We start from the raw sequence: 14016 nt of genomic DNA, 5'->3' as shown, positions 1-14016 counted from the left end.
AAGGACCGAGGACTAACACAGAGTGTCGGAGACTTAGTGAAGGAGAATAACTCAAATCAGGGATAAGAAACAAAAAAAAAGGCCAAAACACAAAGAACCTGTTGATCGAGTCCAATCCTGCAGGAACAAATGCACGGATCAGTTTAGGCTTATTATCAAGGTGAAAGAATAAAAACTGCTTTATATGCCTTTGTCTTAAAGATGATAGATTATTTCATGTTAATGGCAGATGATGTTTTGCCAAATTCAGATTCGAACATCAACAGAAGATATCCGGTGATGTCAGAGCACCTTTAAAAGCTTTTATCCTCACTGAACAAGAAGCATTGGTCTCCTCTCCACCACTCGGAGGTCTGGCTGATCAGCGCAGATTATTTGACATCATGGTGATTAGGATGGTGTGGATTTACTGCCACAATGCCGTCTGCAGCTGTCCAACAGCGTTGCAGCCACCAGGGGATCAGACGGCAGAGAACAGGCAGCCAGTCTGCAGGAAAACTCCTGATTTATCCGTGGACTGACCTCCTTAACCTCTTTCCTTGGTGCTGATGGAGAATGGGACTGTTCTTCCATTAATTAACAGGAAGTCATTTGAGGGAAAGCGTCCCGTGGTGACAAGGTCCCTGCATGGTAAAATGGAGCCCAGGTCTTTGTTAGAGACACGGATTTGATAGGGGGAGGTTAGAGGGAGGCGGTGGGGGGGGGTCCCATCTGCCACTGAGCTGCTGGGTCAGGAGGCTTTTGTTGTAGAGGAGTGATGAGACTGATAGATGGTCGTTGTCACCTACCGCTGGTTTAATCAAGTGAAAGTGTCCCAGCATGTAACGTGTTTAGTTCCTCCTCTTCACCGAGATGTACACGCGCGCGCGCGCACACGCACACACGCGCCACCCACAGAGAGAAATAATGATTCCTCGCCTTTACCTAATAGTTTAGAATTAGGCTAAATTGATAACATATGCGATTTCAAATCAATCCCGACACCGGTGATGCTCACAGAAACTGGGCCCTGAGAGAGCTGCGGGGAAGCAGAGAGTCTCGCTGTGGATCCTCAGAAGTTTCCGGATCTCTGCGGCCGTCAGAACATTTTGTTTTGCACCATCTTTTGAGTTATTTATAGATTAAAAAAAGGAAAGAGAGAAGTTCTGAACAGTGGCAGCCTTTCATCTCCCACTCTCACCCCGACCCGAATTCCATCTAAAAAAAAAGAAAAAAAAAGGGCCTGGGATGGGAGATATGTGCGCATGCGCGTTCTCCAATTAAAGCAAAACTTGTCAAACGGCAACGGCAGCGGAAGTGAGCAGAATCAGCCTTCAAAACAAGACATTTTTGCACGTGAATGAGATTAGATGTAATGTTCTGGAGCTGCAACAATAAACAAAAAGCAGATAGATAGTAAACTGAAGTAAATAAACAGGGTTTTAATCCACCAATCAAAGCATTTCCTTCTAATTGAAATATTGAAAAATGGTACCAACGATGATAATGATGGAGGTCCTCTGATGGACCGGCGTGGACCGGTACCTTTCCTCTCATCCAATCACAGCTGGAAGAGGTTCCAGCCCATCCTGAACTGGATTAAGCAGGTATTGAACATAAAAGGACGGATGGATGGATGAATGATGGTGGTAAAGATAGATTTATAACCATAATCTGACTTGAATTAAAGGTAAGTACCAAAGATTTCACCCTTTTATCTTTTATCTCAGTGGACTGAAACGGTAAAGATTCTTATATAAAACTGAAATAATTTAATAAACTCTGTGAAAGCGATGTTTGTCAGTTACAGTGAGCAGCTCCACCAATAAAAACTGTTGCTCAGATATCAGCCGATATATCATTTATATCCTATAAATGAAGTAAACATTAAAGGTTTACTGTTGTCACATTTATGGCTGAATATTCTTTCTCTTTTCAGTTCAGAATGTGACAGAAAATTAAATATATTTATTGACTCCCTGGTTAACAAGTAATCTGGACACTGGAAATGGTTACAAACTTGTTTGGAAAATAGTTTGTACATTGATTTATGATATAAACTGAGTGCTAGTTACAGAGCTAAGAAAGTACAATTCAAAATATGACTTTATAAATCACGTTTAAGGTATTTCTCTTGTATAATCCAGCTGGTCTTTGGCTGGCAGTGACGGGAGGGTTTATTTTGAAAGGTAAACCGGAAGTGTGTTTGAACAGAGACTCTGAGTCGTCGCAGGCTGCTGGACCACAGGCAGTGGCAGTAGATGCTGTCCCATCACCAGATCCCACCCAACGGGGCTGCAGCGCACCGCTCCTCCGGCACCAACATCATGACACCCAGATTCAGAACCGCAGTCTGAGCCGCACTAAGGACCAACCCGACAGAGGACTGTGGCGCACGGACGTGGAGATATACGCACGCACACAAACAAGCGCGCACACACCGGTAACCTCCGCGAATATCGCAGCGACCCGCAGCCAGATAGACGGGAACGCCGAACTAGGCGAACTCCACTGCGCCGCGGAACTGCGCTGTTCGCTGCAGAGACGCGTCCCGCTCGGACACCCGCCAGAGAAACTACTCCCTGTGAGTCATTTCAAGCCAAAAAATGTCATCGTCGGGCAAGGACACCAACAGCGGGCATTACGCCAACTATGTGGGACCGTACCGCCTGGAGAAGACGCTGGGCAAAGGACAGACAGGTTAGTGAAAGCCCCGTTTAAGAGCTCGCAGATGCGCACGGCGCTGGCAGGACTCCGCTCAGCATCACCGCACCTGCCGCGCTGACACACCACCTTTTTACCGTCTCCTCTGCGGTCAGAGGGAGACGGAGAAATGCCTCATAAATGCGGAGGGTTGTGGTGATTGCGGCTTTCCGGATTGCAGGGAGAGGTGGTGATGGTGGTGGTGGTAGTGTGCCTTTAATCCTTGTTGTCAGGCAGAGAGAGCTGGGTGATAATGGGCCCTTCTGATTTTTCTTGTCTCTAATTCCGTTATAGCATCCATCTGTCACATGGGCCTCTGCAGAGAGGTGATGCTGCACTGTCCAGCCCCTGCACACACAGCCGCACACGTTCAGCTTATAGGTTAACACACACACACACACACACAGTGTGCTGCAGCTCCTGCTTCTCTGGTGCATTGACTCGAGTTCTTTTGGACCTCTTCTTGGTGGCTCCAAGTGCCAGGCTGGCTTTACATAATGCTGCTGGTGCAGAGGCCCAGCTGGTTGTGAATGTTCCAGGTAACCGTGTTATTTAACTGTTTTTAACAAGTCAACTCAGGTGCCTCACGAGTCATTTTGGAAGGAGGCTCCGGTGATATTTTAACTGTGCTGCATCTCTTTAGGCAGGAAGGAAAAGTCATAATTTGAAGTGGGAACATGCAGTTTGGTGGTTGCAGAGGAGCTGAATGAACAGAAAGCTCGCTGTGACTCTGTGGCGGCAGTGAAGTCGTGGCTTTGCTGCTTGGATGGCTCAGGCCAGGTTCCCTCTTTGGGATGCCTCACCATCTGTGGTCGCACGCAGCCAGAAATGATCAAGGTTTGTCCCTCCACTTCCAGCAGGTAGAATCACTGCTCTGCTGCTTCAGAGGGGGGGAAATTCACAGCTCTTTGCCACAGTTGGACTGTGAAAGCCCTGCATGGTCGTTTTTAATCGTCTCTGTGTTCTTAGCAGAGAGACTGAAGGTCTGTTTTCAAACTAAGTCCATGCAGGCAACGCTTTGCAGGTCATTCACAGGGATCTGTCTGCAGCTGCTGGCCGTTCCACGGCGGTTTGAGCTCATCTGCTCTTCCTCTAAAAGCTTTAGAGTCTTAAAAAGTCCGCAGGTGTGAAACATCTTGACAAAAAGGTGAACTAATCACACTTATTTATAGCAGCCAGTTTACTGGATACATTTGGATGCATTGAACTTACAGAAAGTTAAATCAGGTGGAAAGGTTCTCTTCTCAGTGCAGAAAACAGGCTGCGATGTGGAGCTCTGGAACATTCATTTTTTTACTAATTTAGCTCTGAATTTGTCCTCTGCATTTCAAACCGGTACATTTCCAGCTCTGCTTTCGGGGCAGCGTTAAAACCGTTATCTCACTGTTGCCATCTCAAGCACAAATTGCCCCCACTGGGGGGTAATTAAGAGCGCTGTACAGGTTGATTTACAGAATTAACTGCTCCCTGATCCACATGCTTCTTCAGCTTCTGTCAGCTGAAAACATCAGTGGCTGCTGACCAGTTGCACCAGCATGGCGTGGGGGGGAATTAGGCCAATAAAGCCATGGAACCTGAGCTGTATGTTGATTAAAACTAGGTTTCTGTCTTCTCGTGCATGTCTGGAAGCTTTCTCTGCAGTTTCTCCGTCTCTAACTAAAGAGCCTCAGCGTCTCTCAGCCTTCGGTGCTGCTTCAGTGTTTCTGGTGATGGAGAAGTCCGGCAGGAGCTTTAGGACTCGTGCAGAAATGCGTGTTCTTGTTCTTGATGTGGCGGCAGCTGCAGCTGAAGGTGGGGATGGTTCTGCTTGTTAGATTGCTTGCTGAGGGCTTTTCGAAGCATTCCTGAGCTCCGGTGCTGAGCTGGCAGACAGGGATATCCGTATATCATTAAAGCTCCCACACAAGTGCAGGGCCAGCCCACGTTTTGTGTTGTGTGTGGGAAACACTGGCTGCCTCTGAGGAGTCCTCTAACGGTCTGCTTCTCCTTCAGATGGTTGAGGTTTACCAGACATTTGTGACGTGAAATTTCGATCATTTCTTAGATGACGGCGACAAACGAGCAAATTGTTTCCAACACATCGTCCCTGCTGACAAAGTGTGGTGTTTTAAATGGAAATATCATGTTTTATTATAGTTGCACACACCTGAAAAGCTGAGAATAAAGTGTGATAAGGAGGTCAAATGAAGAATTAATCAGCTGCACATAGATTAGATCAGCATCCTGTGTCCCACCAACACAGTTTGGACGCAGCCACTCTTTACTTTTATCTTTTTTTAACATTAAAAGATCAAACATTGACTCTATTTTAAGTGTAAAACCTTGCTTTCCTGCAGTTATCGCTTCATAAACTACGTTTTCAGAGCTCAGACTCTACATACAAACTGTTTTTCTGAACAACTGAGTGCAATTGGGACATTTTCCCTTCCCTGTGTCATTAAATTTGACAGAATATTTGAGTTATTTCACAGATTTAAAGATTCAGCCGTTATATATTGATATATTTTTACATTTCTGCGTTAATATATTCGGCTCCTCAGATTCTACACAAATATATTTTTATTTTTTATTATAGTTGCACTGAATAAAGTGTGATAAGGAGGTCAAATGAAGAATGATCAGCATCTTGTGTCCCACCAACACAGTTTGGACGCAGCCACTTTTTACTTTTATCTTTTTTTAACATTAAAAGATCAAACATTGACTCTATTTTAAGTGTAAAACCTCGCTTTCCTGCAGTTATCGCTTCATAAACTACGTTTTCACCCGAAACAGAGGAAGCACCTGCAGCCTGAGGTGATGTTGCAGCTGGATTTGAACTTGCAGGACCGCAGAGGTGCGCTTGGGCTCCTCTGGGTTTGAAAACTTCTGATGAATTCTTCTCTTTTGTGGCCCCAGTTTTGAGCCTGCAGCTGGAACAATGGCGTCATGGTGTGTGTGTGCTGGTCGAAGCTGAAAGGCGAGAGGCTGTGCTGACTCTGAACAATTAGTCAGTTTGTTTTCGTGTGTGTGGGGGGGGGTCATGCTGAAGTAGTGTTTTTACACTGCTTTCCCAGGCTCCATGCTGGGCTCATTTTCCAAATGTTGGCCAACAGTTTGGATGGTTGTCATGGTTTCATCTCTCTTCCAGTGACAATGGCCTCTATTTTCCTTCTTGGTGCTCGGTGCACGACTGCAGGCTGATAATCTTTTCCTCTCTTTTCCTGTCGTCACCTCTCAGCCTTGCTGATCTGCTTTCTGACCCCCGAGAGCTCAGACTCTCCATAAAAAAACTGTTTCTCTGAACAACTGAGTGCAATTGGGACATTTTCCCTTCCCTGTGCCATTAAATTTGACAGAATATTTGAATTATTTCACAGATTTAAAGATGCAGCCGTTATATATTGATACATTTTTACATTTCTGCGTTAATATATTTGGCCAAAAAGATATTTTTATTTTTTATTATAGTTGCACACACCTGAAAAGCTGCAAATAAAGTGTGATAAGGAGGTCAAATGAAGAATTAATCAGCTGCACATAGATTAGATCAGCATCTTGTGTCCCACCAACACAGTTTGGACGCAGCCACTCTTTACTTTTATCTTTTTTTAACATTAAAAGATCAAACATTGACTCTATTTTAAGTGTAAAACCTCGCTTTCCTGCAGTTATCGCTTCATAAACTACGTTTTCAGAGCTCAGACTCTCCATACAAACTGTTTTTCTGAACAACTGAGTGCAATTGAGACATTTTCCCTTCCCTGTGTCATTAAATTTGACAGAATATTTGAGTTATTTCACAGATTTAAAGATTCAGCCGTTATATATTGATATATTTTTACATTTCTGCGTTAATATATTTGGCCAAAAAGATATTTTTATTTTTTATTATAGTTGCACTGAATAAAGTGTGATAAGGAGGTCAAATGAAGAATTAATCAGCTGCACATAGATTAGATCAGCATCTTGTGTCCCACCAACACAGTTTGGACGCAGCCACTTTTTACTTTTATCTTTTTCGAACATTAAAAGATCAAACAATCGCTCTATTTTAAGTGTAAAACCTCGCTTTCCTGCAGTTATCGCTTCATAAACTACGTTTTCAGAGCTCAGACTCTCCATAAAAAAACTGTTTTTCTGAACAACTGAGTGCAATTGGGACATTTTCCCTTCCCTGTGTCATTAAATTTGACAGAATATTTGAGTTATTTCACAGATTTAAAGATTCAGCCGTTATATATTGATATATTTTTACATTTCTGCGTTAATATATTTGGCTCCTCAGATTCTACAAAAAAGATATTGAATTGTTGCTCACATTGAAAACCGCTCTAACAAAATAAATTCAATCTAACAGGCAGTAGCTGCCATAAAGTAATGTTTTCTTAAGAAATGGAGCTGTAAAAATCCAATAACTCCATATTTTTCCATCCAAGCGACTTATTAATTTATTTAGTGTTCAAAATGTGTTGAAAGGGTTCATAATTCTGCAATATGTGCAATAATAATACCAAGACTTTTTATTTGTTTTCTGAAGTGAAACTTTGGTTCATCACACTTTAAAAAGTCTCTCAGTGTATAAAAACAGGCCAAAAAGTATAAGATCATACCAAATGGGTCGAAAATGTTCCCATAATTTTAGCCAAACTAATTTAGGGGCAAAACTACATCATCTCAGCAAAATTATTGTCAACACGACTAAGAGATCTGAGCTTCATGATGACATGGAGAACACCACGTTTCTAATAAACTGTATTAGTTTTACTTAATGCTCCAAAGATTTACTCCAAAGAGTCCAGGCAAAGTAACTCATTTTGGAGCCAAAAATAGAACTAATTGCAGCTTAGATCACTTCTATGAGGTGTCCAGAACAACATCCTAGTTGAGGAAATATGTTAAATTCTCATTAATCCGAGATGTGTGCCAATACACCCCAATGGGGCCATTTTTTTCCTTTACTCCTATCAAAATGAAACTTTAAGCAATGAAAGTACCCATGAAAAGTAACATTTTTTGTATTAAAAGTGTCTTTGAAAATTAATTTGAATACGTGAATGAGCTGTACACTAATCTAAAATGCCCAAAATACACCCAAATAGGCTTAATTTGTTCCTTTATTCCTACCACAATAAAACTTTCCATGGTAAAAGTATCCATGAAAAGTAAAAGTTTCTTTCTTTTTCTTTCTTACTTTGCCTGGACGAGCAGTAAAAGAGTTGCTGATATGTAAATATTGAGGTTTGAGGTGGGCTCTTTCTCCTAAAAGGAGAACTGTGAAATCCTGGGTGCCTTAATGCGAATGTGTCTCCTCGCCTCCTTCATTTGACTCTCGTCCTTTCACCCTAGAAGCCTCCTCTCTCTTCATCCCCTCAGGGTGCATTTAAGGGACAGGAAGATGGTGGGGAAGGTTTCTGGGTCACGAAAGGAGAAAAGACTCGAGGAAGCATGAGTTAGTGCGGTGGAGTGATAGGAAACAGAGGAAGAAACGCTACCTGCATACATCTGCTGCATGAAACTAAACGTTTGGATCACTCAAAGGCGTCAGCGCCCACAAAATGCTGCGATTCTGAGGCTAACTGCATCAGAAACACCTTTTTATTCCTCCATGACCTGTTAGAGAGGTCCCAGTTGGGTTATAATCAAAGTGTCATCTTATTGACGTGGAACATCCTAAAGACTGGTTTCTCAGCCCCAGTAGAGGAGTGTGTGTGGGGGGGGGGGAGTGGAGGCAGCAGGGAGAGCCCCAGCACAGATGGCTGCCTTTAGGTGGCTGAAATACAGCTTCATTATCAGCAGGTTGCAGGTGGAAACGCTCCCATCGCACATGCATGCATATGTGCACAGCCATAGGTGGAAGTGAGACAATGTGCTTTCTGCAGGGCTGTCGCTGTGCTTTGTTGGAATTATGCTGCATTCAGTGCTTTAAAAACAACGCACATTCAATTTCTGCTGCCTCATTTGCAGACAGAGGAAGATAAAACATTAGAAACGGCTTAATTCGGTCCAGCTTCTCCACAGAGTCTCTCTACAAAAAGCTCTGAATACGACACATTATTCAAATGTTCAGGTGGTGATTTCAGCACAAAGTGCAGGAACCTCACATGGAGACGGTGTCACCTCCACCCTGATGGAGGCTTTGTGTCTGCTGGCTGCACAGAGGCTCATAACACTGGATTTAAAGCAAAGTGACAAACTTATTGCAGTCCAGGTCACTGAAATAAATGGGTCTGAGAGCACAGCATCATCTTCGCTCTGAACGGGCCATAAAGATGGTAAAATCTCTGCCTTCGGCCCGATTCTCCAAACTTTGGCTGACTTGCTTGAACACTTTGTTTCTAACTGCTCAGAAGTGCTGAAGGACACGCCCTCTTCAGTTTAACGACGCCACGAACTTGACCTTTGACCCTGCTGTTGTCGAGCTGCTCAGCTGGTGCGTTTCTCAGGTTTTCGGCGGTATTTGCAGAGCCTTCCCTGTACTTCTGACTGAGCTGCACTTCGTCTTTCAAACAGCTCTGAGAAGCAGAGTAGTTGCAGTGAGTGTCCTCTGAACAGGGGGGGGTTCAGGACGCTGCTGGCAGACAAAAAGGCTGTTGGGAGGTGTTTTTTCTCCCAAAATGATGGCCAGTGTCATTCTCCTCCTTCCCCCCTTTCCTGCACACTGCATCCCTTTGGCTTGCCTCTCTTTTCCCCCTAATTCACCTTCCCAGCTGAGAGCGTGGTTTCCATAGAAACCGGGGGAATGCTCTCCTCTGTTGCTGGTTGGAGGTATCCTCACGCCCCCCCCCCCGCCGCCTGCTCAGCCCCAGAAGGGGGAGGTGGGTATTGTGCCCGAGCCATTAAACAATGACTGGGAAACTACCCCCCACTGCTCTCACTCTGCCTCTCTCCCGCTCTGTATCTCTGTCGCTGCTGCGTTTTCCTCACATCGCTCACATACTCCAACCCCCCCCCCCCCTCCTCCTGCTCTTCCTCGGCTTCTCTCCGAGGTTGTCGGGCTGACGCTCGACTCTCTCTCTGAATCCCTGCCGCTTGAATGAGTCATTATGGGGAGGCAGTAAGATCTCCATCTTCAGAGCCCAGCTAAAGCCTCTCCGTCCTCCAGATTATCCACAGCTTCATCTCACAGGACAGATTGAATCTAATACATCCCATCCCTCGTTTGAACACATGTTCCAAAACTGAGACCGAAACAAAGCCCTGACAGTTGCATGTAACTGCTGTGTGTTTGTTGAAGGCTTCATGAAGGGAATCAGCTGTGTGTTACTTCTTTCCATGAAGGATTTTAACGTTTGCCTTCACATTATAATGCAGAGAGCGACGTTTTCAGCTCGGTTCCACAAACTTTTTGCAGTTGTGCATCAGTAACAAGTTAAAAAGATAGAAGCAGTGCAAATTAATGACATTTTTAAAAGGTTTCAAGCCAGAATAAAAGCTGTTGAAGCCAAAACCATTTTTAGATCAGATGGGTCCACAGCTCAATGGTTAGCTTGAGTCATGTTTGTCTCCGGCTCTCACACACATCAGGCTGAAGTCCTCATTTGTTCCAGGGCTGCCTTGAGCTTGCAGCTTTTCTCAGATTGCTTTAGTTTGTCGTCATGCAGCCCGTTGGCTGTCAGTCATTGTCAAACCTCGTTGTGCAGCTTATCAGACCGCTGCTGTGAAGCTGTGTGTGTTTGTCTCTCACATCACTGGCATTATTTATTTTTACATCAAGTCCCATGAGGAACTTTTTGTCTAAACTCCTGAGTCACTGATCTGCCAGAGCTTGTTGAGGCAGCCGCCGTAATTGGAGGATCAGGTATGACAGCAGATGTCAAACACGTCTGCTGTGGTGACGTAAACCAGTGTTTCACCCAGAAATGTTCAGACCTGCTGTTACGAAACGAGAAAAACAAATTAGGAGCGTGAGACGGCATAATGGCACCGTCAGCTGCTGTTTTCCAAGGTGCAAAGATAAGAATGGACTGAACATTATTCACATTCAAATTCAGCAGTTCTTAACCTCAGTATCCTGTCATTTTAACAGCTTCATGTCAGTGTCACACCTGAGCTTTCTGACAGATTAACACACGCTTGGTTGAAAAGCTTGAGATGTTTATGTTTATGCATTTAGACGCTTTTATCCAAAGCGATTTACACAGGGTAAACGGTCAGGGGAACCGGGGGCTCACACCAAAAGCGTCGTGAGCGGCCAGCTGCCGTTCATCTTCAATGTAAGCTGGCGTCGATGAGCGGCGCGTTGTGAGCTTCGTGAGCTTCTAGAGTTGAGAAAGGCTCAACTTTATGCAAATGGGCAGTGACACGACACGACGACAGGCGAAAAAAAGGTGGAAAAAAGGTGGAAAAAAGGTGGAAAAAAGGCGGAAAAAAGGCGGAAAAATGGTGGAAAAAAGACGGAAAAAAGGCGGAAAAAAGATGGAAAAAAGGCGGAAAAAAGGTGGAAAAAAAGGTGGAAAAAATGTGGGGAAAAAGGTGGAAAAGGGCAGAGCGCAAACACAAAGAAGGCCCAGAGTACGATCCATGGTGAAAGAGGGAACCGATGTATGGATGGATTATTATAAATATGCTAGTTGCTATACATATAAGCCCCGCCCCTTTGGCCGCTTCCGGCTTCTCTGGCCGCTTCCGGCGGCAGAAGAAGTACAAGCGGCGGGTTGTGAGCCCCCGGTAAGGGTCTGGCCTGAGGACCCCTACTGGAGGTAATACCTTTCATGCAGGGGTTTGAACCCAGGCCTCCCTACACTATCCAGAAAGATGCTGCTCCCTACCTTTGGAGTCATCTCGTTCACATTATGGTTTATCTGCTTATTACTGCCCTGATAGTTCTAAACTTATCCGTCATCACACTCAGGAGCACGAGGTGATGATCCAAGAAATAGAGCTGAACTCCAAAATGTGACAGATGACTCTTCTTGCTCTCGTACATTACATAAACTGGTGTAATAATGGGACTGAATCGCTGTTTAATTCCACTCCAGGAACAAGCAGGAGATGCGGTTCGTGGCTGCTGCAGGTTGCAGCTCTCTGCTGCCTCATGGTGAATGAAATATTAAGCAGAGGCTTCGCTGCACATGCTCCGTGAGATCTGAGGTCATTTTTAAACTCTCACAGCTCCACTGACAGCAGTGAAGAAAAGCAGTGAGACTCTCACAGCTGGAGCTGATCCGATTTAAGATGAATTATTCCTGCAAATCTTTGCGTCCAGTCGAGTCTGCCCTCGTTCATTTGTCTGTTTCCACAGATTTCCACTCTCCTAAGGTCATAAATGTGTTTGGATGAGAAGGAATAGAAGCACTATGGCTGCCGTGAACAATGGGCTCTCTGCAGGGTTTATGTTGGACCTTAGCGGGCTGCTTTATACGTCTGAAGTGAACCAGTTTTGACCTTCTTCTCCCCACATTTCCCATCTGTCCCATCTCCTCGCCTCTCCTACACGTCTGCAGACAGAGGAGTAATTTCTGCTTTCTCTGGGGACTCTGCTCTACTCTCACGGCTCCATTAACTCTGCTGTATGTACAGACTCGTGTCCTGAATTTGTCTCCAGTCAATTATGTTTATTATGTGGTAGGTAGAGTTTTAATCAACTCCTGCAGCGTGCCTGCATAGCTTTAGAATATTAAGTGCTGCTGATGTTTTGTTCTCAGCTGTTAATTTCCAGAGCACTGGAGAATTCGGTGGGTGCATGTGTGCACGTTAGACCGTGTTTCCACCTGCTGTGATGGCTCCACTTGGCTTTGAAATAGAATATCGAACATGTTTAATGCAGTGTCGACAGTGTCTGTGCATGAGCCTGAGGGAAATGAGGTTTTGAGGTCCTGCTGGGCAGCAGCAGCGCCACCAGGCTCCATCGCTCCCAATCACCAGCACTTCAGCGTGATTGTAACACCTGTTAATGAAGAGGTGCTGGGGGACTCCCTGGGGTTCAGTTAGCCGTCCATCGACATCATCAGCACTTAGAAAAGAAGCCGTATTCAACGTTAAAGCACAAGAAGCGCTCAGGTAACAGCAGTTTCTCAAAGAGCTGGACATCTCAGGACACTTTTCACAACAAGTCAAGTAAAATCTCAATATTTGACTCTTTCTGCTTGTCCAACATGAGCGTTTAGTTCGACTTGATTAGAAAGTGAATCCTCAAGAGTGGGCGGAGCCTTTGAGGTTAAAAGATGAGCAGGAGGACCTGCATGTCCTGGATTATTTCAGTTTATTAACCACGAAGGAGCAGCAGTGTGCACAGACCAGAATTAATTAGTCAATAAAACTGCGGGCTGCAGAGCAGGAAGTGTGTCATCACTGTTGTTCACATGATTAATGCTGAGAAATGCTGTGCTGAATTTAGCACAGAAACTGTTCTCCCCCCCCTTTAAACATCATTCTTTGTTGATGACAAGGAACAAGAAGAGTTAGTTTCCCACATTCTCCTGAAATGAAGCCAGATAAGGTTGCTCTGAGATGGAATCCCTGATTGCTGTAAACGGACTCTGATCACAGGTCTATCTGAAGCCTTTGGTTTCACACATTAAAGCATTATTTACTAATGTAACAAGGCTTAACATTGTACATTTAGCGATAGATGCAGCCATGATTCAACCACTGACCGGCAACATGTGCATCATGGGAAATAAGTAGCACTATTCAGATAAGAATTACAATAAAAGCTAAATATACAGAATGCACCGTCTGAGGACAAAAGATAAAGCACCGATCACATATTTCTGAGTTAGAACCGACCAGTAAAGATCAATAAGTGATTGCTCAGAGCCGTCGCAGCAGCCAGTCGCAGCACAGGCCCTGGACTCTGCCCTGCCATCTCCTCTTTAATCCAGTCCCTCTTCCTGTCACGTCTGATAGCCCAACTTCACATCCTGCCATATTCAACAGAGACCAATTTAAAGCCTCAATCAATAGCTGGTAATCAAACAGGAATGGGTTATGGCTCCAGATAAGCCCCCTATGAACCCACAGCCCTCTTCCTTCAGCCAAAAACTTAATGAAATTGAGCATAAATCCCCCTTCTCTCGCTCACTAAAACTCTCTTTCATCCTTCTCCAAAAGCAATCTGGACTTTTCCCCTGAGTCAGCACTCAGTGTCCAGGAGTGGAGCAGGCGAAATTATCATTTGAAGAGCTGCTTACTCCCCTCTCCCTGATCCGGCCTCGTGTCCACGCTAGAATCTCACTTCACTCCGCAGTAATATGAAGTTTGAGGTATCTCATAATAGATAAACTCTCCCTAAAAGCCCTGACTGCTGCACGACGGGATGACCGAGCACCTCTGCCATCAAGCGATTTCACGGCAAAGAGGACACAGTCATGGATGGAAAGTCCTCTTAGGCCCAAAACCTAATGAGGTTTT

The 14016-nt window shown here is 44.7% G+C and overlaps 1 protein-coding gene across 7 annotated transcripts in view; it reads left to right on the top strand.

The window, feature by feature from the left end:
* The first annotated feature begins 2502 nt into the window (after positions 1 to 2502).
* Positions 2503 to 14016, top strand: part of LOC140301408 (serine/threonine-protein kinase BRSK2-like) — a 181510-nt gene continuing 169996 nt past the window's right edge. For all 7 annotated transcript variants that reach the window (XR_011914911.1, XM_072379830.1, XM_072379829.1 and 4 more), the window contains exon 1: positions 2503 to 2679. Coding sequence is in view for 6 of the 7 variants with exons in the window: in XM_072379830.1 (XP_072235931.1) it covers positions 2586 to 2679 (94 nt within the window). In the remaining variant the exon portion in view is untranslated. The remainder of the gene's footprint in view (positions 2680 to 14016) is intronic.

This window comes from Leuresthes tenuis, unplaced genomic scaffold (genome assembly GCF_036924035.1).
Source record: "Leuresthes tenuis unplaced genomic scaffold, fLeuTen1.0.hap1 SCAF_2, whole genome shotgun sequence".
NCBI classification, from domain to species: domain Eukaryota; kingdom Metazoa; phylum Chordata; class Actinopteri; order Atheriniformes; family Atherinopsidae; genus Leuresthes; species Leuresthes tenuis.
The sequence above is the reverse complement of the archived record's forward strand: the minus strand, read 5'-3'. Positions and strand labels throughout refer to the sequence as shown.